Here is a 26,326-nt window from a genome sequence, read left to right on the forward strand (position 1 = left end):
CACAAGCGGCAACGGTTTGACAAATAACCGAAAAAAGATTAGTAGAAGCTCACACACTTGAATTGTATTTTGTATTGCACCATAAGGTCCGTAAATAGTCAAAAAATAACATACGGTTCCGCAGCTAGTATTGCACTTGAATAAGAAATGCCACGATATGGACAATTAGTGATGGGTCCGGCTGGAAGTGGAAAGGTAGTGACGGGTTTTTATTTTGGTCAAGTGTACAAATATAATTTTTCTCATATAAACTGCTTGTGGTTTCTGTATAGGAGGGACGAAAAATACCCAAGGGACAGTCAAACTCATAAATCGAAAATAAACTGACACACTAAATATACTGATAAGTGATACAGTGTGCTACAGCCTACATAAGGGTAGTAATGGGGGTACCCTCATGACATATAACGGTAAAAATTCTTGCCAAATGATGTTAACAGTAATTTTTAGTGCATATCAGCTGAATTGGACGAATCACGCTTTTTTTTTTTTTTACCAAAATAATGGTAACGATAATTATTTGAGACATCTGACGAATCATGATAAGGAAATTTTGACAAATCACAGTAAAATTTTAACCAATTTGATGCTAACGGTAGTTGAAAATGACCGTTTGACGCCTGATGGTAAAGGGGCATTACTACCCTCATACATGTACATGTGTATGTAAGTTCTGTTAAATATAATGATTTATTTTGCTACTTTAAAACTGAACTCTGTGGAAAACTGCATGAAGAATAAATTAATAAACTTATTATACATTACATTTATCGTTACCGTTATTTTTGAGTAAAAAAGCGAGATTTGTCAAATTCTAAATTTAACAGAAGCAAAACCATACTACGATACAAATTTTTATTGATATTTACAGATCTTAATTATATTTGTACCTTGTGAACCAGTTGTTTCTTATATTGAAAAGTAATATAATTTAAACATGTTAAAAAGTTGGAACTAAATTGTGAACCTTGATTGACAGATTTGCATAAAACTATGCAATGTATTATACAACATTATTACATTTCAGTCTACATACTGCAGTAATATGGTAAAACATGCAGAAGTCATCAAAAGAACGATACATGTTGTCAATCTAGATCCTGCTGCTGAACATTTTGATTACCCTGTGTTAGCAGGTACTTGTATATATTCTGTCATATTACCCTGTGTTAGCAGGTACTTGTATATATTCTGTCATATTACCCTGTGTTAGCAGGTACTTGTATATATTCTGTCATATTACCCTGTGTTAGCAGGTACTTGTATATATTCTGTCATATTTTTTATTGCTGATCATTTTGATTGCCCTCTGTACAGTCGGCGTAACTGTTTGACATGAACCTGACTGATCGGTGAATTATCGGTGATGGATGTTTGACTGATTGATGAGTGATCGGTGACCCATAGAATTTGTCAGATTAAGTCAAACAAGCTATGTGAGAGTAACTGTGACAACGGTCAGCGATTGATCAGTACATTAATTTTATGCACGGATCGGACAGATACGTATATTTAAAATTCTTATGCAAACCTAACTCTACGGTGTTTACATTCGATGAACGCTGACCTCTGCGAAGACACATTTATGCATTAATTTGTAGTCTACTTAGTTGCAATAACAAATAAAAAAATAAAAATAACTTTTCACTTATCATATATGTATTACTTCATATTCTTCTATTTAGAATTTAGCTAAATAAATAACATAACTGCATAATAACCATATCCTCAGGATAATTTCGTACCAGGTAAAATGTTGTCGTTTAAAACATGGAAGTAATATTGAAATATAACTTCCATGTTTAAAATAAGTACTATATTTAGCCATGCTATGTCACTAGAAGATGAAAGTAAAAATATTATGAAATTAAAGATGCATGCTTTATTTGTGATGATTAAAAATGTTGTTTTAATTATTGTTTCTGATTAACTTAATTTCTTCTTTTGATAAAAATTAATTCAATTTTAATTGTAATTTTTTTTTTAAAGTCCTCAAGATAAGTCTTAAGTCTTTTCTTGTAAACTTTTGTTAATTTATTTTTTTTTTGGAATAAGATTGCAGTTATTTCTTTAATTCAATGTAAAATTATAAACCGCTGTATGATTTTAGTACTTTTTGTACATCAGGATATTGTTTGCTTTTCCTTAAACATTGTTAAATATGATGACTTTCAGGGAAATGATAATAAATTATTTACGCATTGCCTAAAATGCAAATATTTCTTCTCATATTTGAAATAATGCCACATTAATTGCAAACAGGCATTAAAAATGCCTATTTATAAGTTATTTTGTATCAAATGTGAATATTTGAATGATAAATATGCATAAACTTTTGTTTTTGTTGAACAAGAATGCAATTATTTCTTCATTTTTATGGAAATCTTTGACAGCCATTTGGATTTTTCCACTTTTAAAAGTTAAGGATTGGTTGCTTTTCATAAAAAATAAAAGATTATCTGAGAAAATATACTAAAATGTTGTTCAAAATTGTCAAAATTATTCTTCTTTTGGTAAAAAATTTATGCTATTTTATTTGTAATTTATTATTTTAAATGCCTCAAGATAAGACTTTTTTAGAATTAGGTAATTTCAAAATTAAAATACTCAAACTTTTAGTTTTGTGGAATAAGAATGTGTTTTTTATACGACCGCAAATTTTGAAAAAATTTTCGTCGTATATTGCTATCACGTTGGCGTCGGCGTCGTCGTCGTCGTCGTCGTCGTCGTCGTCCGGCGTCCGAATACTTTTAGTTTTCGCACTCTAACTTTAGTAAAAGTGAATAGAAATCTATGAAATTTTAACACAAGGTTTATGACCATAAAAGGAAGGTTGGTATTGATTTTGGGAGTTTTGGTCCCAACATTTTAGGAATAAGGGGCCAGAAAGGGCCCAAATAAGCATTTTCTTGGTTTTCGCACCATAACTTTAGTTTAAGTTAATAGAAATCTATGAAATTTTGACACAAGGTTTATGACCACAAAAGAAAGATTGGGATTGATTTTAGGAGTTTTGGTTTCAATAGTTTAGGAATAAGGGGCCAATAAAGGGCCCAAATAAGCATTTTTCTTGGTTTTTGCACAATAACCTTAGGTTAAGTAAATGGAAATCTATGAAATTTAAACACAATGTTTATGACCACAAAAGGAAGGTTGGTATTGATTTTGGGAGTTTAGGACCCAACAGATTAGGAATTAGGGGCCAAAAAGGGACCCAAATAAGCATTTTTCTTGGTTTTCGCACTATAATGTTAGTATAAGTAAATACAAATCTATGAAATTTAAACACAAGGCTTATGACCATAAAAGGAAGGTTGGTATTGATTTTGGGAGTTTTGGTCCCAACAGTTTAGGAAAAAGGGGCCCAAAGGGTCCAAAATTAAACTTTGTTTGATTTCATCAAAATTGAATAATTGGGGTTCTTTGATATGCCGAATCTAACTGTATATGTAGATTCTCAACTTTTGGTCCCGTTTTCAAATTGGTCTACATTAAGGTCCAAAGGGTCCAAAATTAAACTTAGTTTGATTTTGACAAAAAATGAATCGGTTGGGTTCTTTGATATGTTGAATCTAAAAATGTACTTAGATTCTTGATTATTGAAGTTTTTTTGGTCCAGTTTTCAAATTGGTCTACATTAAGGTCCAAAGGGTCCAAAATTAAACTTTGTTTGATTTCATCAAAAATTGAATCCTTGGGGTTCTTTGATATGCCAAATCTAACTGTGTATGTAGATTCTTCATTTTTGGTCCTGTTTTCAAATTTCAAATTCTACATTAAAGTCCAAAGGGTCCAAAATTAAACTAAGTTTGATTTTAACAAAAATTGAATTCTTGGGCCTCTTTGATATGCTGAATCTAAACATGTACTTAGATTTTTGATTATGGGCCCAGTTTTCAAGTTGGTCCAAATCAGGATCTAAAATTATTATATTAAGTATTGTGCAATAGCAAGTCTTTTCAATTGCACAGTATTGTGCAATGGCAAGAAATATCTAATTGCACAATATTGTGAAATAGCAAATTTTTTTTTAATTAGAGTTATCTTTCTTTGTCCAGAATAGTAAGCAAGAAATATCCTATTTGTGCAATAGCAAGAATTTTTTTTAATTGGAGTTATCTTTCTTTGTCCAGAATCAACTTAAATCTTTGTTATATACAATATACAATGTATATACACTTTTTACTACCAACTGATAAATTTAAATAATCTTTACCATTCAGTGATAACAAGCAGTTTTTTTACATCTTAATATTTTATGATGTATTTAAATGAGTAGTTATTGTTGCAAACTCCATTAGAAATTTGAATTGATATCAGTTTTGAAAAAGGGAAACGGGGATGTGAAAAAAAAGGGGGGGGGGGGGGGTTAAATTTTTCTCATTTCAGATTTCATAAATAAAAAGAAAATTTCTTCAAACATTTTTTTGAGAGGATTAATATTCAACAGCATAGTGGATTTGCTCAAAGGCAAAAAAAACCTTTTAAGTTCATTAGACCACATTCATTCTGTGTCAGAAACCTATGCTGTGTCAACTATTTAATTTTAGTTTTAAAAAGTTTGAAGAAGAAATCTTTAATTGATTTGTAAAATCTTGGCATTTGTTTTGTGTAAAAAAAAACCATGTAATGTCAAAAATTTGATCACAATCCAAATTCAGAGCTGTATCATGCTTGAATGTTTTGTCCATACTTGCCCCAACTGTTCAGGGTTCGACCTCTGCGGTCGTATAAAGCTGCGCCCTGCGGAGCACCTGGTTGTCTTATTTTATTATAAATCATAAACCAACATAAGATTTCAGTACTTTTTGTACATGTTGTACATCAAGATTGACTGTTTTTCAAAAACATATGCTAGATTTTAGGGAAAGATACTAAATTTTTGTATGCGTTGCCAAACATGCAAATATTTCTTCTTATATTTGAAGTAATGCATCATTAATCGCAATCAGTCACTAAAATTGCTTTTTATAATTTATTTTGTATCAAATGTGAATATTTGAATGATAAATATGCATAAACTTTTGTTTTTGTTGAAAAATAAAATTGAGAAAGGAAATGGGGAATGTGTCAAAGCGACAACAACCGAACCATAGAGCGGACAACAGCCAAAGGCCACCAATGGGTCTTCAATGTAGCGAGAAATCCCACACCCGTAGGTGTCCTTCAGCTGGCCCCTAAAAATATGTATACTAGTACAGTGATAATGGACGTCATACTAAACTCAGAATTATACACAAGAAACTAAAATTAAAAATCATACAAGACTAACAAAGAATGCAATTATTTCTTCATTTTAATGGAAATCAATGACTGCCATTGGATTTTTCCACTTTTAAAAGTTAAGGATTGGTTGCTTTTCATGAAAATAAAAAATTATCTGAGAAAATATACTAAAATGTTGTTCACATTTTACAAAATTGTCAAAATTATTCTTCTTTAGGTAAAGAATTGATGCTATTTTGTTTGTAATTTATTATTTTAAATGCCTCAAGAATATTTTTTTTTTTATAATCAAGATAATTTCAGAATTAAAATACTCAAACTTATATTTTTGAGGCATACAAATGCAGTTATTGCCTTATTTTAACATAAATCATAAACCCCATAAGATTTCAGTACTTTTTGTACATCAGGATTGACTGTTTTTCAAAAAAATATGCTAGATTTTCATGATTTTAGGGAAAAGATTCTAAATTTTTTGTATGTGTTGCCAAAAATGCAAATATTTCTTCTAATAATTGAAATAATGCGTCATCAATTGCAATCAGTCATTAAAAATGCTGTTTGATAAGTTATTTTGTATCAGATGTGAATATTTGAATGATAAATATCATAAAATTGACAATGGAAATGGGGAATGTGTCAAAGAGACAACAACCGAACTATAGAATAGACAACACAATCCTTCCTGTTAGAGGTTTAGTATCATACTATCATAACATATTTGAGAAGAACATAACCCATGTCATGCCAACAACTGGTTTTTTATACGGCTGCAAAAATTGAAAATTTTTTGGTCGTATAATGGTATCACGTTGGCGTCGTCTTTGTCCGTAATCGTCGTCGTCGTCTTCGTCCGAAGACATTTGGTGTTCGCACTGTATCTTTAGTATAAGAACATAGAAATCTATGAAATTTTAACACAAGGATTATGACCATAAAAGGAAGGTTGGGATTGATTTTGGGATGTTTGGTTTCAACAGTTTAGGAATTAGGGGCCAAACAAGGGCCCAAATAAGCATTATTCTTGGTTTTCGCACAATAACTTTAGTGTAAGTAAATAGAAATCGATGAAATGTAAACACAAGGTTAATGACCACAAAAGGAAGGTTGGGATTGATTTTGGGAGTTGAGGTCCCAACAGTTTAGGAATTAGGGGCCAAAAAGGGGCCCAAATAAGCATTATTCTTGGTTTTCGCACCATAACTTTAGTATAAGTAAATAGAAATCTATGAAATTTAAACACAAGGTTTATGACCATAAAAGGAAGGTTGAGCTTGATTTTGGGAGTTTTGGTCCCAACAGTTTAGGAATAAGGGGCCCAAAGGGTCCAAAATTGAACTTTGTTTGATTTCATCAAAAATTGAATAATTGGGGTTCTTTGATATGCCGAATCTAACTGTGTATGTAGATTCTTAAGTTTTGTTCCCGTTTTCAAATTGGTCTACATTAAGGTCCAAAGGGTCCAAAATTAAACTTAGTTTGATTTTAACAAAAATTGAATCCTTGGGGTTCTTTGATATGCTGAATATAAAAATGTACTTAGATTTTTGATTATTGGTCCAGTTTTCAAGTTGGTCCAAATCAGGGTCCAAAATTAAACTTTGTTTGATTTCATCAAAAATTGAATAATTGGGGTTCTTTGATATGCCAAATCTAACTGTGGATGTAGATTCTTAATTTTTGGTCCCGTTTTCAAATTGGTTTACATTAAAGTCCAAAGGGTCCAAAATTAAACTAAGTTTGATTTTAACAAAAAATGAATTCTTGGGCTTTTTTGATATGCTGAATCTAAACATGTACTTAGATTTTTGGTTATGGACCCAGTTTTCAAGTTGGTTCAAATCAGGATCCAAAATTATTATATTAAGTATTGTGCAATAGCAAGAAATTTTCAATTGCACAGTATTCAGCAATAGCAAGAAATCTTCAATTGCACAGTATTGTGCAATAGCAAGAAATTTTCAATTGCACAGTATTGCGCAATAGCAAGAAATCTTCAATTGCACAGTATTGTGCAATAGCAAATATTTTCAATTGCACAGTATTTCGCAATAGCAAGAAATATCTAATTGCACAATATTGTGCAATAGCAAGAAATTTTCAATTGGAGTTATCTTTCTTTGTTCAGAATAGTAGTTGAATCAACTTAAATCATTGTTTTATACAATATACAATGTATATTCACTTTTACTACCAACCAATCTTTACCATTCAGTGATAACAAGCACTTTATTTTACATTTTAATATTTTATGATGTATTTAAAAGAGTAGTTATTGTTGCAAACTCCATTAGAAATTTGAATTGATATCAGTTTTGGAAAAAGGGAAAGGGGGATGTGAAAAAAATTGGGGGGGGGGGGGGGTGAAATTTTTCTCATTTCAGATTTCATAAATAAAAAGAAAATTTCTTCAAACATTTTTTTGAGATGATTAATATTCAACAGCATAGTGAATTGCTCAAAGGCAAAAAAAATTTAAGTTCATTAGACCACATTCATTCTGTGTCAGAAACCTATGCTGTGTCAACTATTTAATTTTAGATTTAAATAAGTTTGAAGAAGAAATCTTTAATTGATTTGTAAAATCTTGACATTTGTTTTGTGTAAAAAACCCATATAATGTCAAAAATTTGATCACAATCCAAATTCAGAGCTGTATCACGCTTGAATGTTTTGTCCATACTTGCCCCAACTGTTCAGGGTTCGACCTCTGCAGTCGTATAAAGCTGTGCCCTGCGGAGCACCTGGTTTATTATTGGCCCAGTTTTAAAGTTGGTCCAAATCAGGGTCCAAAATTAAACTTTGTTTGATTTCAACAAAAATTGAATCCTTGGGGTTCTTTGATATGCTGAATCTAAACATGTATTTAGATTTTTGCTTATGGGGCCAGTTTTTAAGTTGGTCCAAATAGTGATCCAAAACTAAACTTTGTTTGATATCAACAAAAATTGAATCCTTGGAGTTCTTTGATATGCTGAATCTAAACATGTATTTAGATTTTTGATTATAGGCTCAGTTTTCAGGTTGGTCCAAATTGGGGTCCAATTAAACTTTGTTTGATTTCAACAAAAATTAAATATATATGGGGTACTTTGATATATGCTGAATCTAACCATGTATTTAGATTTTCGATATTTGGGTCCGGTTATCAAATTGGTCCACATTGAGGTCTAACGGGGCCAAAATTGAACTTTATTTTCATTTAATAAAAAATTGAATTCTTGGGGTTTTTTGATATGCTGGATCTAACCATGTATTTAGATTTTTGATATTGGACCATCATAGGTAATGTCCAATTTAAAATTTAAAGTTTTTAAGTTTAAGTTTTTAGACCACATTCATTCTGTGTCAGAAACCTGTGTTTTGTCAACTATTTAATCACAATCCAAATTCAGAGCTGTATCAAGCTTGAATATTGTGTCCATACTTGCCCCAATGTTCAGGGTTCGAACTCTGCGGTCGTATAAAGCTGCGCCCTGGGGAGCATCTGGTTAATAAATGTGTTTAGTTCTGATGCAAAGACCCTATAAGTGAATCAATATTTACGCCAAAATATGCAATCTTTAATGACATGACAACAGTATCGTAACTATATCCCTTCTTAATAAGTCTATTTAAAAGTTTCCTTAGTTTCTGAGGTGAATACTGACATTTTTGTGCTTTATAAAGAATATTTCCATAAAAAATTGGATGTGAAATACCTGAATGTATAAGAAGTCTGCATGTTGAGCTATATTTACGAATGATGTTCTTATACCGATAATAAAATTTAGTAAATGTTTTGACTAGTTTGTGATATCGAAAACCCTGGTGTAATAATTTTTCAGTAATACATAAATTTCTCTAGTTAAAATCTAAAACATTGTTACAAACACGAGCGAATCGTACAAGCTGATATCTATAAGCACCGTAAGATGGTGACAAGGGAACGTCACCATCTAAACATGGATAATTAACGATAGGAAATGAAAAATCATTTCTTTTAGCATAAATTTTAGTATTAAGCTTTAGTTAGTGACATAGATGTCAAGATATTTATCCTTCAAATTTATATTATATTATATGCATAAACTTTGGTTTTTGTTGAATTTAGAATGCTTTTTTTTTCTTTATTTGAATGGAAATTATTGACCATTGATTTTTTTGTGCTTTTTATAGTTTAATATTTGTTATTTTTCATATCAGAAAAAAATATGATATAATGTTCTTACATTTTAAACTCCATCTGGTGAACCAACGCCTGTGTGAATCATTTCATTAGAGTCCCTGAAGTGGGTACCTTGGTATGCAGGGTTGTCAAATTATGGGAACCATGGGAAGTTCGTCCAATTAGATACCAAGCCTTTAGAACAATTTCATGTATCATATAATAGTAAAACGAACTCAAGTTACATTGTAAACAAACTTTAATTTTCTTAATTTTCTATATTTATCTTTACATCTATTTATAACTCTGTATTGCTACTTTCACTTTTCATTGTTTCTCTCACCATGACGACGTCAAATTTCACCACTTTGAGTACTTCAGGGATTAATTTCTGTAAAAAAATTGTCTTGATGAAACCAGAGACATATATACACATGTGTATATATGTCTCTGATGAAGCCTTCCTTGCAGGCGAAACATGTAGACCATAGCAAATAAAATTGCAGACCATTCGAAGTGTTGTTGTCAATTTTGGGTATTGTTCTTACATTTGTTTAAAATAACTCAAATTTCTTATCCTTTGAAAGATAATGCAGCAATTTTTTTTGTAATTTGTTATTTAATGGCCTTGACTGAGATATGTTAATTTAAAAGAATTTTAAGATTATAAGGATACAAAACTTTGAAATATTGAAAAATAATACACCAACAATTTTAAGAACTGCTCATTTATTCATTTTCAAAAGTATTTACGGAAAATAAATCAAAATCGCAATATAAACACACTTTCTAGATCTGTCCGGGTTTTAAAATATATAACATAAGTTAAAACAAAAATGACCATTCTTAACAGTTATGATAATATTCAAATTTATGTTTTATCTGTCTATTTCTTTATTTAGATTCATTAAACTTGAATATTTCAATAAAACAGATGTTGGTCAGTTGTACTTGAACATTTCGTTCTTTACATGTCGCCATTTTAATTAAATAAAACGAAACTACAATTTCGTAATTTGTATTATTTGATATTGTGACTAAGTAGAGTTCAATCTGTCTGAAAGGTCGATCGGTCAATGACTTTAACTATAAGTCTGACCCTCTTTGAACTTATTTGCTTTAAGGTATTACTTGAACAGTTTGTCATCTCAACTCCTCTGAAACCACACAACAGAATTTCATGAAACTTTGTAGATGTGCATATCGACAGGAAATTACGATTCATTTTTTTTCTAGGAGTTACGCCCCTTTGAACTTATTTGCTTCAATGTACTTCTGCAACAGTTTGTCATCTCAACTCCTCTGAAACCACACAACAGAATTTCATGAAATTTTGTAGATAATAAGGACATACTATGTAGATGTGCATATTGACAGGAAATTATTATTCAATATTTTTTCTTACACTTATTTAATTTCTCCAATGACAATGTGGGGACGTGGGGTATGTAAGCGTGGTCACTAAGGTTCTCTAATTTTAGAATGCTGTTGTTCTTCTATTTATCTTATATATAATATATAAATTTATCTTTGGTAAATCTTTATATTTTTTTTACCCATTGTCTACCAACTTTAAATTTCTTTCAATAACTGAATAAGTTGTACATGTTGTATATATATGGAACTTTTACAATTTTTTTTTTTTGAATTGTAGTCTTAGTTTTCTATCAATTGACTCATTATTTAGATTTAGTATTGTTCTGACAATAGAAGGTTACATGAGCTACCATGTCTTTTAATTATTACAGATATAAGAGAGCTGATAAATTTAGATGATGCTATGGAGGATGAATCCTTAAGGTTTGGACCAAATGGTGGACTGGTATTTTGTATGGAGTAGGTTAACATACATAACTCAATACAGTTCCTGTTGTGGGATAATAATCTATCAAACTATCACAACCAAATTAAATAGTTTTAACCAAGTGGTCAATTCAAAATCACACCCTCTCAATCTTCTCCTTGATTTTGTATAAAACATTTCTTTTTTTTTCGAAAAAGGTATGGAGGTGTAAATTTTTGTATAAAATATAAGAAAAAAGCAGCTTCTGTCCAGAAATCATATTTTCTAATCAGTGTCTACTTTCTTCCTTTCCACTGGGGACTGCTTCAAAAAGCAAAATCAGTATCAGCAGTGTTCTCCCCAGAAATTTTGGATAGCATCACATTTTGCGTCAAAAAAAATAACTGTATTTTTTTTTAATGTCATTTGATGCTCTATTTCCTTTATATGTTTTAGTTTATATTGTTCAATTCATAACTGAGAATACAATTAAACTATAACAACAAAAACAGTTGTTTCAGTTTATGTTTTCTTTATTCATTTATAGTTACAGAATTATTTTTTTCATCTTGTGCCAAATAAAAATAAATATGTGCTTTCAGTTACCAACACATAAGTCAAATGAATGAATGGTTCATTATAGTGCAACCTGTATATATACAAAACTAAATATCTATTACACAAAATTAACTATTTTTTTATATTATATTAAGTAAAGATAAAGTAGCAAAAGAAATATCAATTTAAAAACTTTTTTTTATCATGTTTATGAAATTCATTGTTTCATGGCACTCAATGAATTAGTCCCTGTTGTTTTTTATCTTTACATCAAAATGATATGTATTTTTAACAAAGTTATCTAACAAATAGTCTATTAATGCGTAGTTTTCTCTATTGGTATATTTTTTCTGTCTACTGTCCGTCTGTTGTCATTATTGTGAAAATGCGGATTTTTGTCATATCTGGTCCGGTTCCGATCCGTAGTTTACACAAAAATGTGCAATGGCGGCCGTAGAAAAATTTACGAAAATGAGTCCGAGAATAAACATTGTTTGACAAGAGATTGTGAATGAATAAGACGCTTTTAATGCATTAAATGCATTAAACATAAACTTAAGCCAATTATGATCACTTTTTAAAGAAGTATATAACTTATTTTAGCTCAAAACCAAAATTCTCGCTCTCGTATTACCGGAAGAGAAAGAAAGTATTTTTTGGAGAGTTGCACAAATAAACGACCTTTTAAAAAAAAAATCGTTTTAATCTTTGAAATTTCATAATACAAAACATAGATTTCGAATTGTTTTTGTGATTGCATTTTTCCATGTCGAAATTGGTGATTGCAGACACGTGGTATTAGTCATGTCAGTAGTGTCAGCTTGGGATATTCGCATCCGAACAGTTATCACCCTGAGGGCAATTAACACCTGACTATTTAATCTCTTAATTGCCTTTAGTGTCCGACTTACAGGGCCGTAACTAGGGTTCGAATTCAGGGGAGGCAGGGGTTTGGGGCCGCCAATTGAGGCCCCAAGATAGAGAGGGGGTTGGGGGCGCAGCCCCCGCCGATTTTATTTTCTCCAAGTAAAATGGCTAAAAATGACCCGTTTTCCTTCGATTTCCTTACTCTAAAAAAACATCAGTATTGCTTGAACCTGGAAACAATTTTTATGCAAAAAAACTGAGATTGCTGTTCGGGGTAAGCCAAGGCTCCGTTTTGAAGGCCGTACTTTGACCTATAATTATTAACATTAAATACATTGTGACCGCGGATTTTGTTCTCAATATGGCTAAAAATCACCCGTTTTCCTTTGATTTCCTCAGTCAGTAATTGCTGGATCCTTGAAGCAATTTTTTATACAAACTATTATTATCTGTATTTAAAGATATTTTTGTTAGAAATCAAACTGGTAAGTTAAAAAAACATATAAAGCAAGATCATAGAAAGCAAGATATTTTTTTTGTCGAGGACCTTGAATTTTAATATTGTTGAAAGCTGAACAGAAATGTATATAACTACAACCAAAACTTTCTAAACTAGTATACACTTAGTTTAGAAAGTCTCTGCTTCAACGAATGGGAGTGTTTAACTACTATGGCATTGACCATAACGTTCTCGTACGATCGGCCGGGAGACGTTAAAAAAATGACACAACAGCTGATTCAGCCGGTAACGAATTTCCAATATCATAAAACATTCACAATACAAAGGGAACTTCCTCTGCTTAATGGAGGCCCTAAATAAATGTGAATAGTTAAGTTTTATTCAAAATTGTCGAAAGCAAAGTTTCATATGTGTTCTCGTACGAATACTGAATAACAGACGGCCACACAAAAATAAAATACTGAAACGGTTCACTTTCGGTAAAAAAATCCCGAAAATGACAGATATATCACGTATCATGATAACACTGTTAAAACTGTAAACTTGTGTTGTTTATAATATAAATTCAAGTTCTTCCTGTACATATTGTCAATATTTCATTTTATTACTTAAAAAAAAAATTTGGTGTAGAAAATTCAGGGGAGGCAGTTGCCTCCCCTGCCTCATAGGTAGTTACGGCCCTGACTTAAAGGGATTACAATTAAAGCAATCGGAACAACTCGGCCTTTCTGGTTGCACGAAGAAATACTGCGTAGCGAGAATGGCCGAGTAGTTACGATTGCAATTAAAGGTGATATAATTTTTATGATCATAATCGATAATAGATGAAAGTTCAAAATTGAGGACAAGTAAAATAGCATCTTCAAAATAATTATAGCGTCGCGGGAATAATTATAGCGTCGCGGAAATTATTATAGCATCACGGTGAAAAAATATAGCGTCGCGGTACCGCGACGCTAAAACGGCCTGGGGAGAACACTGCAGTATGAGCATGTAGTTGCATATCATAACTTGTGTTATTAAAATACTCTGCAATATCAATAGTGGTAGTGATATACAGTCTGAGATAAGAATTGAGTAAAACTTTTAAACTGATATACATGTACATGATGTATGTATTGAATACACTCATCAGGGCATTTACCCAATCGGCTGTATCCACTGTGCAGCATGCTAAAATGGTTAATGCCAAAATGGTAGCCTTAAATATTTTAAAAGAAGGGTCTTTCCACAATTTAACTTTATCTCTTGAATATGGATGAAATCTTATTACATTAATGACAATAAATAATTAATTAATAATTAATGACATCATGGTTTAAATGACATTATATTCCTCAATGTTCAACTGTTTTATCAGATATTTTGCCCAGAATTTAGACTGGTTAGATGAAGTTCTTGAAGAGGTAGAGGATGACTATATATTATTTGACCTACCTGGACAGATAGAACTTTATACACATATCCCAGTAATGAAACAGTTAGTGGATAAACTACAGCGCATGGACTTTAGAATTTGTGGAACATTTTTAATTGACTCACAGTTTATGATTGAAGCCTCAAAGTTTGTGTCTGGATTATTAACAGCATTATCAACAATGGTCACATTAGAAATTCCACATGTAAATGTTATGACAAAACTGGATTTGTTGAGTAAAAAGGCGAAAAAAGATTTAGAGAGGTATGAATACATGTAGGACTTCTCAGAAAAACTTGCTTTTATTATAAAGTTATGAATATTTTGATGTTGTTTGTTGAAGAAGACACAATGCCTTTCTACAGGAGAAACAATATAAAATAGTCAAATTCTGTGGTCAATGATCCATTCTCATGATTCAAAAATTGAAATTTCTTTTTGTATTCTGATCATTAACTGGCTTATGTTTTCCATTGTCATCTCTAAACTTTATCAAAAACCTTCTCTTAAAGTACGGGGCCAAATGGTATCAAACTTAGTCACAATCACCTTTGGGTATATTGTTTCAGAAAATGTGTAGGATGATAATGCTAGTCACAAACATCATTAACATGACTGTCTAGGCTAAAATAGAACATAGGGATAAAGTGCAAATGTTGTTTATTTTCTTGAATATACATGCTGTTACAGGTAGAGGAAATCTTGTGGGACAGAAATGTTCAGAATATAATATATCTCCTGGTCATTTTTACCAAAATTGTAAGACAACTCTTTCTAAGAATATTTGTCCTTTAATGACAATTTAACTCTTTTTATTGCAGCTTTTTGAACTCATAAATCTTTATAATTATAACAGTGAGAAACTATACTGAAACTAAAAAGGTTGTAACAGTGCAACATAGAAACTAACTTTAACAAAGGTTGAAAAGCTTATTCACCAGATCAATACAAAGCAGAAAAAATTCTAACAAAAACACAAACTGGATGTGGTCAAGTATATGTACATCCCTAAAAGCAAAAAAAAAAGACACACAGTGCAGATTTGAGAGTACTCACAGTTACTGACTTGTAATTAGTTCAAAACCAATAACAAGTAATACAAAAATCATGTATTTAAGACTGAAATATCAATTAATACACATCCAACATACAATGGATTTAGTAAGGCGTTATTAACAGTCCAAGAAAAACATGACCTTGTCATGATCATAATAAAGGTACAAATGTATGAAAAGATTGTAGTTCTGTGAATTTGATTGTCTGTCTTATAAGAATATTGAAATATATTAACATATCAAAGTTTGTTTTGGTACCTTTAGAAATTAAAGAGTTAGTTGGATAAGGACATGTCAGTTTATTTTAAGGATAAAATCCTTTGTTAATGTGCATACATTTTAACAGAACATTTTTCAGTAAAGTTTTCAGACAAATACATGCATTGCTACCGCCAAAATTTAAAGACATTTGCTCAAACTGGAGTTTGATAAATATGCCCATGATGTGCAGAATTTTGTATTTTTACCTTCTGTTGATTGTAAAGAGAGATCTGAACATGAATAGATGTGTTTTATTTATCGCAGGTATTTAGAACCAGATTTACCTGTCTTATTAAATGAAGAATTTGATGATAGTAAGTTCAGCAACAAGTTTAAAAAGCTGAACACAGCAATTGCATCTGTGGTGAGTTTATATTATCAAGAAGTCATTGTTTTACTGTGCTTGCACCTCAATGAAAATTGCATGATTGTATATATGTCATATTTCTGCAACACAATGTGACAGAATACACAGGTTTTGAGCCCTTCTTTGTAGTAATTCTTTTCTTAATTGTCCTGAGATTAAAGAAAAATAAGTTTCAGGTCTCCCCCTTGATGTTTTTTTTGTAAACAAATTATGTGAAGTAATTTTTGGGATACGATTGCTTTCAAGCAATCTGTAGACTTATACCATTTGCTCAGGACAATGCCCTCACGTCAACCATTTTATTCTAAACATTAAGGACTATCTCAGATTCTTATGATTGTCTTGGTTTAAAAGGTAAAAACAAACAAAGGGATTGAACTTAAACAACTTTCCTACAATATTCTTTTCATAATCTTCATGTTTGATATTTCCCTTGACTTATATGCGTGTTTTTAACAACACGGAAAATCAGAATTAAGAAGTATTTATATTTAGTTTTTTTTTATAAATTTAGAAACACGTCAGAGGGAGTTCCCCAGTTGTTGTAAAAATGCGAGAGTTCTCTGAATTCCGATCAATCTATTTCTGTCATATAAGAACTGAAGTGGAGTTTTACTTGTATGTCACCGTTATTAAACTGATGTTTGATATTGTACTTCCATAGAGAAATAGAGAACCATCTAGGTTTAATATACGTTCTTACTACAGGGTTTGTTTAGGTAATTATGCACATGTGTATAATTTTCTTGACTTCAAGGGGTATTAGATTAAATGGTTGCTCTTGATTCCCCACTCAATTGATTAATTTATAACTCATGGGATCCTTTCTATGTATGTCTGCTATTGAGGGTTATTGTTGTTGCATAATTTTAGATCATATGCATCATTTAAATTAAAATAAATGTAGTCCACATCGTAAAGGTTTAACTTAAACACCCCTTCAGGCGAAATGGAGGCTTCCATATTATCATTTTGAGTTGTCTCCCTTCCGGAAGTCACTCCCGTGAATTCTGAATCAAAACAGCACGTTGGGAAAAATTAAATCGATCTGTCTATACACGTCGTATTATATTAAAAACGATTGGAATTTAAACCGGGGAATGTGTATGGGAAGCAGTCATGATCACTAACTCAAAGGAAATTAAAATATTTAAAGAGTTAGGAATGGGGTTCCTCCTAGAATTAACGTAGGAAAATAGGTGATAAGATACGAAGTGAAATACTTCTCTCACTCTGAGTCTCAGTGACTGCTGTGGAAAGTAAACTTGGAATTGATAGTACAAAAATAAAACACAATAGGCCTAAGTACATTGTTCATACACTTTTAACTAGGATTGGCTATTTTGTAACAATTCAGATTACGTAAATTACATTTTACATTAGTCCAAATAATTATGACGTCTTGAAAGGTTATTATAATTTTTTTTCTTTGAAGCCTTACTTCGAATTATGACGTCTTGAAAGGCTATAATAATTTTTTTCTTTGACGCCTTACTTCGAAGTAAGGCGTCAAAGAAAAAAATAATAATAGCCTTTCAAGACGTCATAATTATTTAGACTACATTTTACATGTGCAGTTGAATTAGTTTTGAAAATAATATTATCTAGCTACATGTATACATGTGTCAATGAAAACAATGTCAATTGTATCCCTCAGAGCAATCTGCTCTTTGATTTTTATTTTGTACCAATTGTTATACGACCGCAAAAATTGAAAAATTTTTGGTCGTATATTGGTATCACGTTGGCGTCGTCGTCTGTGTCGTCGTCGTCGTCCGAATACTTTAGTTTTCGCACTCTAACTTTAGTAAAAGTGAATAGAAATCTATGAAATTTTAACACAAGGTTTATGACCACAAAAGGAAGGTTGGGATTGATTTTGGGAGTTTTGGTCCCAACATTTTAGGAATTAGGGGCCAAAAAGGGCCCAAATAAGCATTTTCTTGGTTTTCACACTATAACTTTAGTTTAAGTAAATAGAAATCTATAAAATTTTGACACAAGGTTTATGACCACAAAAGGAAGGTTGAAATTGATTTTGGGAGTTTTGGTTTCAACAGTTTAGGAATTAGGGGCCAAAAAAGGGCCCAAATAAGCATTATTCTTGGTTTTCGCACAATAACTTTAGTATAAGTAAATAGAAATCAATGAAATTTAAACACAAGGTTTATGACCACAAAAGGAAGGTTGGGATTGATTTTGGGAGTTGAGGTCCCAACAGTTTAGGAATTAGGGGCCAAAAAGGGGCCCAAATAAGCATTATTTTTGGTTTTCGCACCATTACTTTAGTATAAGTAAATAGAAATCTATGAAATTTAAACACAAGGTTTATGACCATAAAAGGAAGGTTGGGTTTGATTTTGGGAGTTTTGGTCCCAATAGTTTAGGAATAAGTGGCCCAAAGGGTCCAAAATTGAACTTTGTTTGATTTCATCAAAAATTGAATAATTGGGGTTCTTTGATATGCTGAATCTAACTGTGTATGTAGATTCTTAATTTTTGGTCCCGTTTTCAAGTTAGTCTACATTAAGGTCCAAAGGGTCCAAAATTAAACTTAGTTTGATTTTAACAAAAATTGAATCCTTGGGGTTCTTTGATATGCTGAATCTAAAAATGTACTTAGATTTTTGATTATTGATCATTATTGGCCCAGTTTTCAAGTTGGTCCAAATCAGGGTCCAAAATTAAACTTTGTTTGATTTCATCAAAAATTGAATAATTGGGGTTCTTTGATATGCCGAATCTAACTGTGTATGTAGATTCTTAATTTTTGGTCCTGTTTTCAAATTGGTCTACATTAAGGTCCAAAGGGTCCAAAATTAAACTTAGTTTGATTTTAACAAAAATTGAATTCTTGGGGTTTTTTGATATGCTGAATCTGAACATGTACTTAGATTTTTGATTATTGGCCCAGTTTTCAAGTTGGTTCAAATCAGGATCCAAAATTATTATATTAAGTATTGTGCAATAGCAAGAAATTTTCAATTGCACAGTATTCAGCAATAGCAAGAAATCTTCAATTGCACAGTATTGTGCAATAGCAAGAAATTTTCAATTGCACAGTATTGCGCAATAGAAGAAATCTTCAATTGCACAGTATTGTGCAATAACAAATATTTTCAGTTGCACAGTATTGCGCAATAGCAAAACATATCTAATTGCACAATATTGTGCAATAGCAAGAAATTTTCAATTGGAGTTATCTTTCTTTGTCCAGAATAGTAGTTGAATCAACTTAAATCATTGTTTTATACAATATACAATGTATATTCACTTTTACTACCAACTGATAAATTAAAACAATCTTTACCATTCAGTGTTAACCAGCACTTTATTTTACATTTTAATATTTTCTGATGTATTTAAATGAGTAGTTATTGTTGCAAACTTCATTAGAAATTTGAATTGAGATCAGTTTTGGAAATAGGGAAAGGGGGATGTGAAAAAAAAATGGGGGGGGGGGGGGAGGGGGATTAAATTTTTCTCATTTCAGATTTCATAAATAAAAAGAAAATTTCTTCAAACATTTATTTGAGAGGATTAATATTCAACAGCATAGTGAATTGCTCAAAGGCAAAAAAAATATTTTAAGTCTCATTAGACCACATTCATTCTGTGTCAGAAACCTATACTGTGTCAACTATTTAATCACAATCCAAATTTAGAGCTGAATCCAGCTTGAATGTTGTGTCCATACTTGCCCCAACCGTTCAGGGTTCAACCTCTGCGGTCGTATAAAGCTGCACCCTGCGGAGCATCCGGTTTTTTAAGGCAGTATGTTTCTTTACGGTGACGCATTTCATGATTTTTTGTCAAATAATTTCTTATGTTATTGGCTGCTAGAAGTTTAATGTCCTTTTGTCATATAAAACAACAACAAAAAATAAGTGTCAACCCAGTCAGCATCTTGACAAATATAAGGTTTTACGTCAGACACCTACTGTTTGTTAATACATTCATAACATTGGATATTTGAATACGAAAAATATTTTGATCACACTTTTTCTAAACTAATTATCTGAATGACTCCATGTTTGTTTGGCAGGTTGACAGTTCATAGCTGTAACATTTGATAACTTTTTGTATCTGACAGACACCTACTTCTTGTTTTCCAATACTTTAAATTATGAGTTGGGGTATGAATAGCATAACAAAAAATAAAAATTCATGTTAGTATTGAAGACAAAATTAAACAATAAAATATTTTTTTATTGCAGATAGAAGATTACAGTTTGGTAAAGTTTGTACCGTTAGATATGTCAGAAGAGGATAGTATAACAGACCTTCTGTTACAGATAGACAATGCTATACAATACGGGGAGGATCTGGAACCCAAAGAATGTGTAAGTTTACAATCTCAATACTGTGTAAACTTACTTATTTTAATGCCCATGTAGGGAAATGAGGTTTTTCTGTCTGTGTGTCCGTTTGTTTGTAAGAATGTCCATCCGTTAGCCTGTTCACACGTCTGTCCATCCATCTGCCAGCCTGTTCACCAATCTGTCCTTTTTCAGGTTAAAGTTTTTGGTCAAGGTAGTGCCCTGTGATAGGATCTTTCTAATTGTCATGCCTAATAAGAGTGTTGACCCCAATTTCACAGTCCACTGAACATAGAAATAGATAGTGTGAGTGGGGCATCCATGTACTATTGCAGTGACGGATCCCCCTTTAAAATGGCTGGATCTGCCCCTGTATTGACACATTCTTGTTGCCAATACATTATTTCTCACAAAGCCCTTTCTAGCAGCAATTTATTTTTTAGAGTTTCTTATAATCTTGACGTATTCCTATAACACGTATAAGGGCAGATCAAAGTTTTACAAATTGGCAAGGATTTTATATTTGCGTTATTATTTAACTCTCAAAAGTCGTGAAAATTAATAATTCACAAGACTAAGTTGGTTTACAATAATGCATGAACCAATTTAGAAAGGCTGTTAGGAAAGTAGTATGGTGTTAATTTTATTTTTGTTTATTGTTTTGTACTTATATCAAGCCAGTTGTTTGAACAGTTTCACATATTATCCTTTGATTGCCTTTTATCATGTTTATAGCTTATTATATGTGATGGGTTTTGCTCGTTGTTGAAGGCTATATGGTGACCTTTAGTTGCTTTCTATGTATTACTGGTAAATAATTAAACCAAGGATTTCGTTTCTACAAATTTCCGTACACCTTTACTTAATTCTTCCATAGGTATAAAGATTTGGTTGTACCTGTAGAAAACTTATTTCAAACGGGATAGCACATCCCCATTTTTACGGAAATGTTGTTAACCGTGCCCAGATATTTAGAAACGATCCTGGTAAACTTACCCATCCTTTGAATAAACTTATTCTAATAGTTTACCAATTCAACACTTTAATTTAGATCATTGAATATTGTTTTTATTGGTATTAATATTGATTTTGTTATCACTAAATTAAAAGCAAACTAAATATTATTGTTATTTACATATACACATTCAATTTATGGATATACAATCTGTCAATACCTGAATCTTGGCATCACACAAGGTCATGTTTTTCTCTGACTGTTTATGATGTCTTTACACTAAATCCATTGGATGTTGGATGAGTACTGACATGACTGATTGATTATTTAGTCAACGATGCATGATTTTATTTATTAGTTGTTAGTGGCTTTGAACTAGTTTTCAGTAACTGAGTACTCTCAGATCAGTACTTAGTGTCTTTTTGTTGTTGGGATATACAAGTTCCTGGCCATGTCCACTCTGTCTTTTTTAGAGGTATTTCTTTTGTATTCATCTGATGTGTTAAGCAGTTTCAACTGATTTTTATAGTTTGTTCTTATGTTGTACTGTTACACCACTGACCCAGGTAAGGGGAGGCTTGGGATCCTGCTAACATGTTTAACCACAGTCGCATTCTGTATGTATGTGCCTGTTCCCAAGTCAGAAGCCTTTTATTCAGTGGTTGTTATTTGTTGACCTGTTACATATTTATTTTCCTTCATTTTTTGTACATAAATTATGCCGTTAGTAATCATTTTCATGCTCCTCTTTGCGGTCTGTGTTTAAACTGTGTTGATTTCTTTGAGGAGTAAGAGAAAATGATTAAAATTTTATGAACTGAAGTTTCAAGTGTAGGGTGTAAATCTGTGCCACTGCTGGTGGAGATTTATTTCCCAGAGGGTATCACCAGCCCAGAAGTAAGCACTTTTTGTGCTTACATGAATTATCATTGATCATTGTTGATATGGTTATATTTATAAATTAACTGTTTACAAAATTTTGAATTCTTGAAATACTAAGCCTTTTCTACCTCAGGCATAGATTACCTTAGCTGGATTTGGCAAAACTTTTAGGAATTTTGATCCTCAATGCTCTTCAACTTCGTACTTTATTTGACCTTTTTAACTTTTTTGGATTCGAGCGTCACTGATGAGTCTTTTGTAGACAAAAACGCGCGTCTGGCATAGATACAAAATTTAGTCCTGATATCTATTATGAGTTTTTTTTCAAGATAAAAACAATATACTAAGTATATACATTGTCTGAAAATACATAATTCATTTGTTCTTACTACAAAACAGGAGAAAAGCTTTTTGTTTTGTTGTCCTGTTTCTAATGCTCATACAAATAAATTTGATATTTTCCCACAATGTACGTAATATGTTGTCATGGTCAGACAGCTAGACAAAATGGCTTTACGGTAAACATTGAAAGGTTACTATAAGACCCTGAACATCATAAACAATTAGATGAACTATGATTTTCACTGAGACAACTATTCACTAAATACCAAATAACATGTAAATATTTTGCTGAGACAGCTATCAACTAAAGATCGAATAACTTGGAGGTATAAATTGAAAGGTTACTTACTGTACGACCTTGTACATTAAAAAAAAAAAATCACTTAAAAAATAATGAGATAAACTGAATTTAGCTGAAATAGCTACCGGTATATACTAAAGATAAAGAATTTAGAGGTAAGAATTGGAAGGGGAATGTAGGACCTCGAACATTATAAAAGCCTTTACATTATAAGCAATGAAATGTATAGTGATTTTTGCTGACAGAGCTATCCACTAAATATCAAATAACTTGACAGAAAGAATTGAATGGTTTCTGTATGACCTTAAACATTATAAAAGTCTTTACTTTAAAAGCAATGAAATGAATTGTGATTCTACATTTAGACAGTTATCAATTAACTTAATAAGAATAGCATGTAAACAATGTATAGTGTGAAAAAATGATAAGAATCTCACTTTAAAGAAAACATCATGTAGGTATAAACCAGTGCAAGAATAACACAATAATAAAATAGAAACTAGAGGACATCTTAAGGTCAACAATCAGAACAATAGACAAGTACATGTGTATCTTTATCATACAGCTCTATACCATACAGCATGATAAGATAGGAAAAGCCATAATTTACGGATTTAAATATGATTCAATAGAAACAGTTAACAATAAGTTTTAAACATAATTTTAAAGAAGTATTGGCCATGTCAATTACCTTTTTTCAGTATATTTTGCCATTAAATGCAATCTATATGGATGGTCTGAAAATGATTTTCCTATTTTTATATAAGTCAAATACAGTGTATGTGACATTTTGTCTATTATTATTTTCAGAATTACATTAAATCATTTATGCCTATCATTATGTTATTGAAGGCCGTACAGTGACCTATAGTTGTTAATGTCTGTGTCATTTTGGTCTTTTGTGGATAGTTGTCTCATTGGCAATCATACCACATCTTCTTTTTTATATTAAATAGGTCTATTAATTATTTTACTTTTAAGGTTCATCAAAAGGAATTGAAAAATATGGCCGTGTTTACACCTAAAATAACAATCATCTGGAAAAATTTAAAGGAATGTCTTGACCTAGATATATAACAGTTATATGAAGTTAATGTTTTAGAAAAATAAAAACTAACCTGATTATGATTTTCATTTCTTTCCAGTCTGCAGCAGATAGCAAAATGAAACAAACACTTGAGTGATTGTGATTTTCATTTCTTTCCAGTCTGCAGCAGATAGCAAAATGAAACAAACACTTGAGTGATTGTCCATTAAGATCAATACAACTCACAATAGTTATATGAGGGGAATTTCTCAAACCTCTTAGTTTAGTCTGGCACCTTCTGCTGGACTGTAAAACAATATTCTCCAAAAATTAGAATTGAAATCTTATATATCCAGGTTCAGCCATGCATGTTTAAAACTTTGATAGATGCACAGGTTTGTCTGTACCCAGAGTGAAATTTGTGTTTTAAATACGACCATGTTTGCTTAAAGGTTATGATACACCTTAAAAATACACTTTCTAATGTCTTTTATTATTTTACCTTTCAGAATTATGAAGAGGCTGAGTCAAATGATTTCACTTAATAATGTGTTTTATTACCTTTCAGAATTATGAAGAGGCTGAGCCCAATGATTTCACTTAATAATGTGTTTTATTACCTTTCAGAATTATGAAGAGGCTGAGCCCAATGATTTCACTTAATAATGTGTTTTATTACCTTTCAGAATTATGAAGAGGCTGAGCCCAATGATTTCACTTAATAATGTGTTTTATTACCTTTCAGAATTATGAAGAGGCTGAGCCCAATGATTTAACTTAATAATGTGTTTTATTACCTTTCAGAATTATGAAGAGGCTGAGCCCAATGATTTCACTTAATAATGTGTTTTATTACCTTTCAGAATTATGAAGAGGCTGAGCCCAATGATTTCACTTAATAATGTGTTTTATTACCTTTCAGAATTATGAAGAGGCTGAGCCCAATGATTTCACTTAATAATGTGTTTTATTACCTTTCAGAATTATGAAGAGGCTGAGCCCAATGATTACACTTAATAATGTGTTTTATTACCTTTCAGAATTATGAAGAGGCTGAGCCCAATGATTTCACTTAATAATGTGTTTTATTACCTTTCAGAATTATGAAGAGGCTGAGCCCAATGATTTCACTTAATAATGTGTTTTATTACCTTTCAGAATTATGAAGAGGCTGATCCCAATGATTACACTTAATAATGTGTTTTATTACCTTTCAGAATTATGAAGAGGCTGAGCCCAATGATTTCACTTAATAATGTGTTTTATTACCTTTCAGAATTATGAAGAGGCTGAGCCCAATGATTTCACTTAATAATGTGTTTTATTACCTTTCAGAATTATGAAGAGGCTGAGCCCAATGATTACACTTAATAATGTGTTTTATTACCTTTCAGAATTATGAAGAGGCTGAGACCAATGATTACACTTAATAATGTGTTTTATTACCTTTCAGAATTATGAAGAGGCTGAGACCAATGATTACACTTAATAATGTGTTTTATTACCTTTCAGAATTATGAAGAGGCTGATCCCAATGATTACACTTAATAATGTGTTTTATTACCTTTCAGAATTATGAAGAGGCTGATCCCAATGATTACACTTAATAATGTGTTTTATTACCTTTCAGAATTATGAAGAGGCTGATCCCAATGATTACACTTAATAATGTGTTTTATTACCTTTCAGAATTATGAAGAGGCTGAGCCCAATGATCCTGATGACAATGTTGATAGTGGATTTGATGGATGACAGTTCTGAGTTAAAGGCTGATTTGACCATACATAAACATTGTCAACATAGTCTGAGTACTGTGTTAAATGTATACTTGATAAATAAGTATTCTCTACTGTTCAAGGCTTGTTTGAACACATCAGAAGTAATTAAAAAGGAAAACATAATTTTCACTGATTTATTTCCATTTTTTACCATCACAATAAAAGAATACAAACATTGCTGATGCTGATGGATATGATGTCAATATTTTTTCGGAGCTAAGCATCTGCTTGCTTTACTTTAATTGAATGGTTTTGTTTTTCTTTCTTCTCAAAACTGACATTTTTATACGACTGCAAAAAATTTTTGCGGTGGTATATTGGTATGACATTGTCGTCTTCGTCGTCATCCGAAGACACACTAGTTTTCACACTATAACTTTAGTTTAAGTAAATAGAAATCTATGAAATTATAACACAAGGTTTATGACCACAAAAGGAAGGTTGGGATTGGTTTTGGGAGTTTTGGTCCCAACAGTTTAGGAATTTGGGGCCCAAAGGGTCCAAAATTAAACTTTGTTTGATTTCATCAAAACTTGAATAATTGGGGTTCTATGTTATGCCGAATCTAACTGTGTATGTAG

The 26,326-nt window shown here is 31.4% G+C and overlaps 1 protein-coding gene across 1 annotated transcript; it reads left to right on the forward strand.

The window, feature by feature from the left end:
• LOC143075181 (GPN-loop GTPase 3-like) lies at positions 1 to 25,868 on the forward strand. The gene is made up of 7 exons (XM_076250521.1): positions 1 to 195; positions 1,028 to 1,136; positions 11,122 to 11,209; positions 14,402 to 14,722; positions 16,039 to 16,138; positions 20,359 to 20,484; positions 25,657 to 25,868. Exons 1-7 carry the CDS (start codon positions 148 to 150, stop codon positions 25,717 to 25,719), a joined length of 855 nt encoding a protein of 284 aa, XP_076106636.1. The 5' UTR covers positions 1 to 147; the 3' UTR covers positions 25,720 to 25,868.
• The last annotated feature ends 458 nt before the right edge of the window (positions 25,869 to 26,326 follow it).

This window comes from Mytilus galloprovincialis, chromosome 5 (genome assembly GCF_965363235.1).
Source record: "Mytilus galloprovincialis chromosome 5, xbMytGall1.hap1.1, whole genome shotgun sequence".
Taxonomy (NCBI): Eukaryota; Metazoa; Mollusca; class Bivalvia; order Mytilida; family Mytilidae; genus Mytilus; species Mytilus galloprovincialis.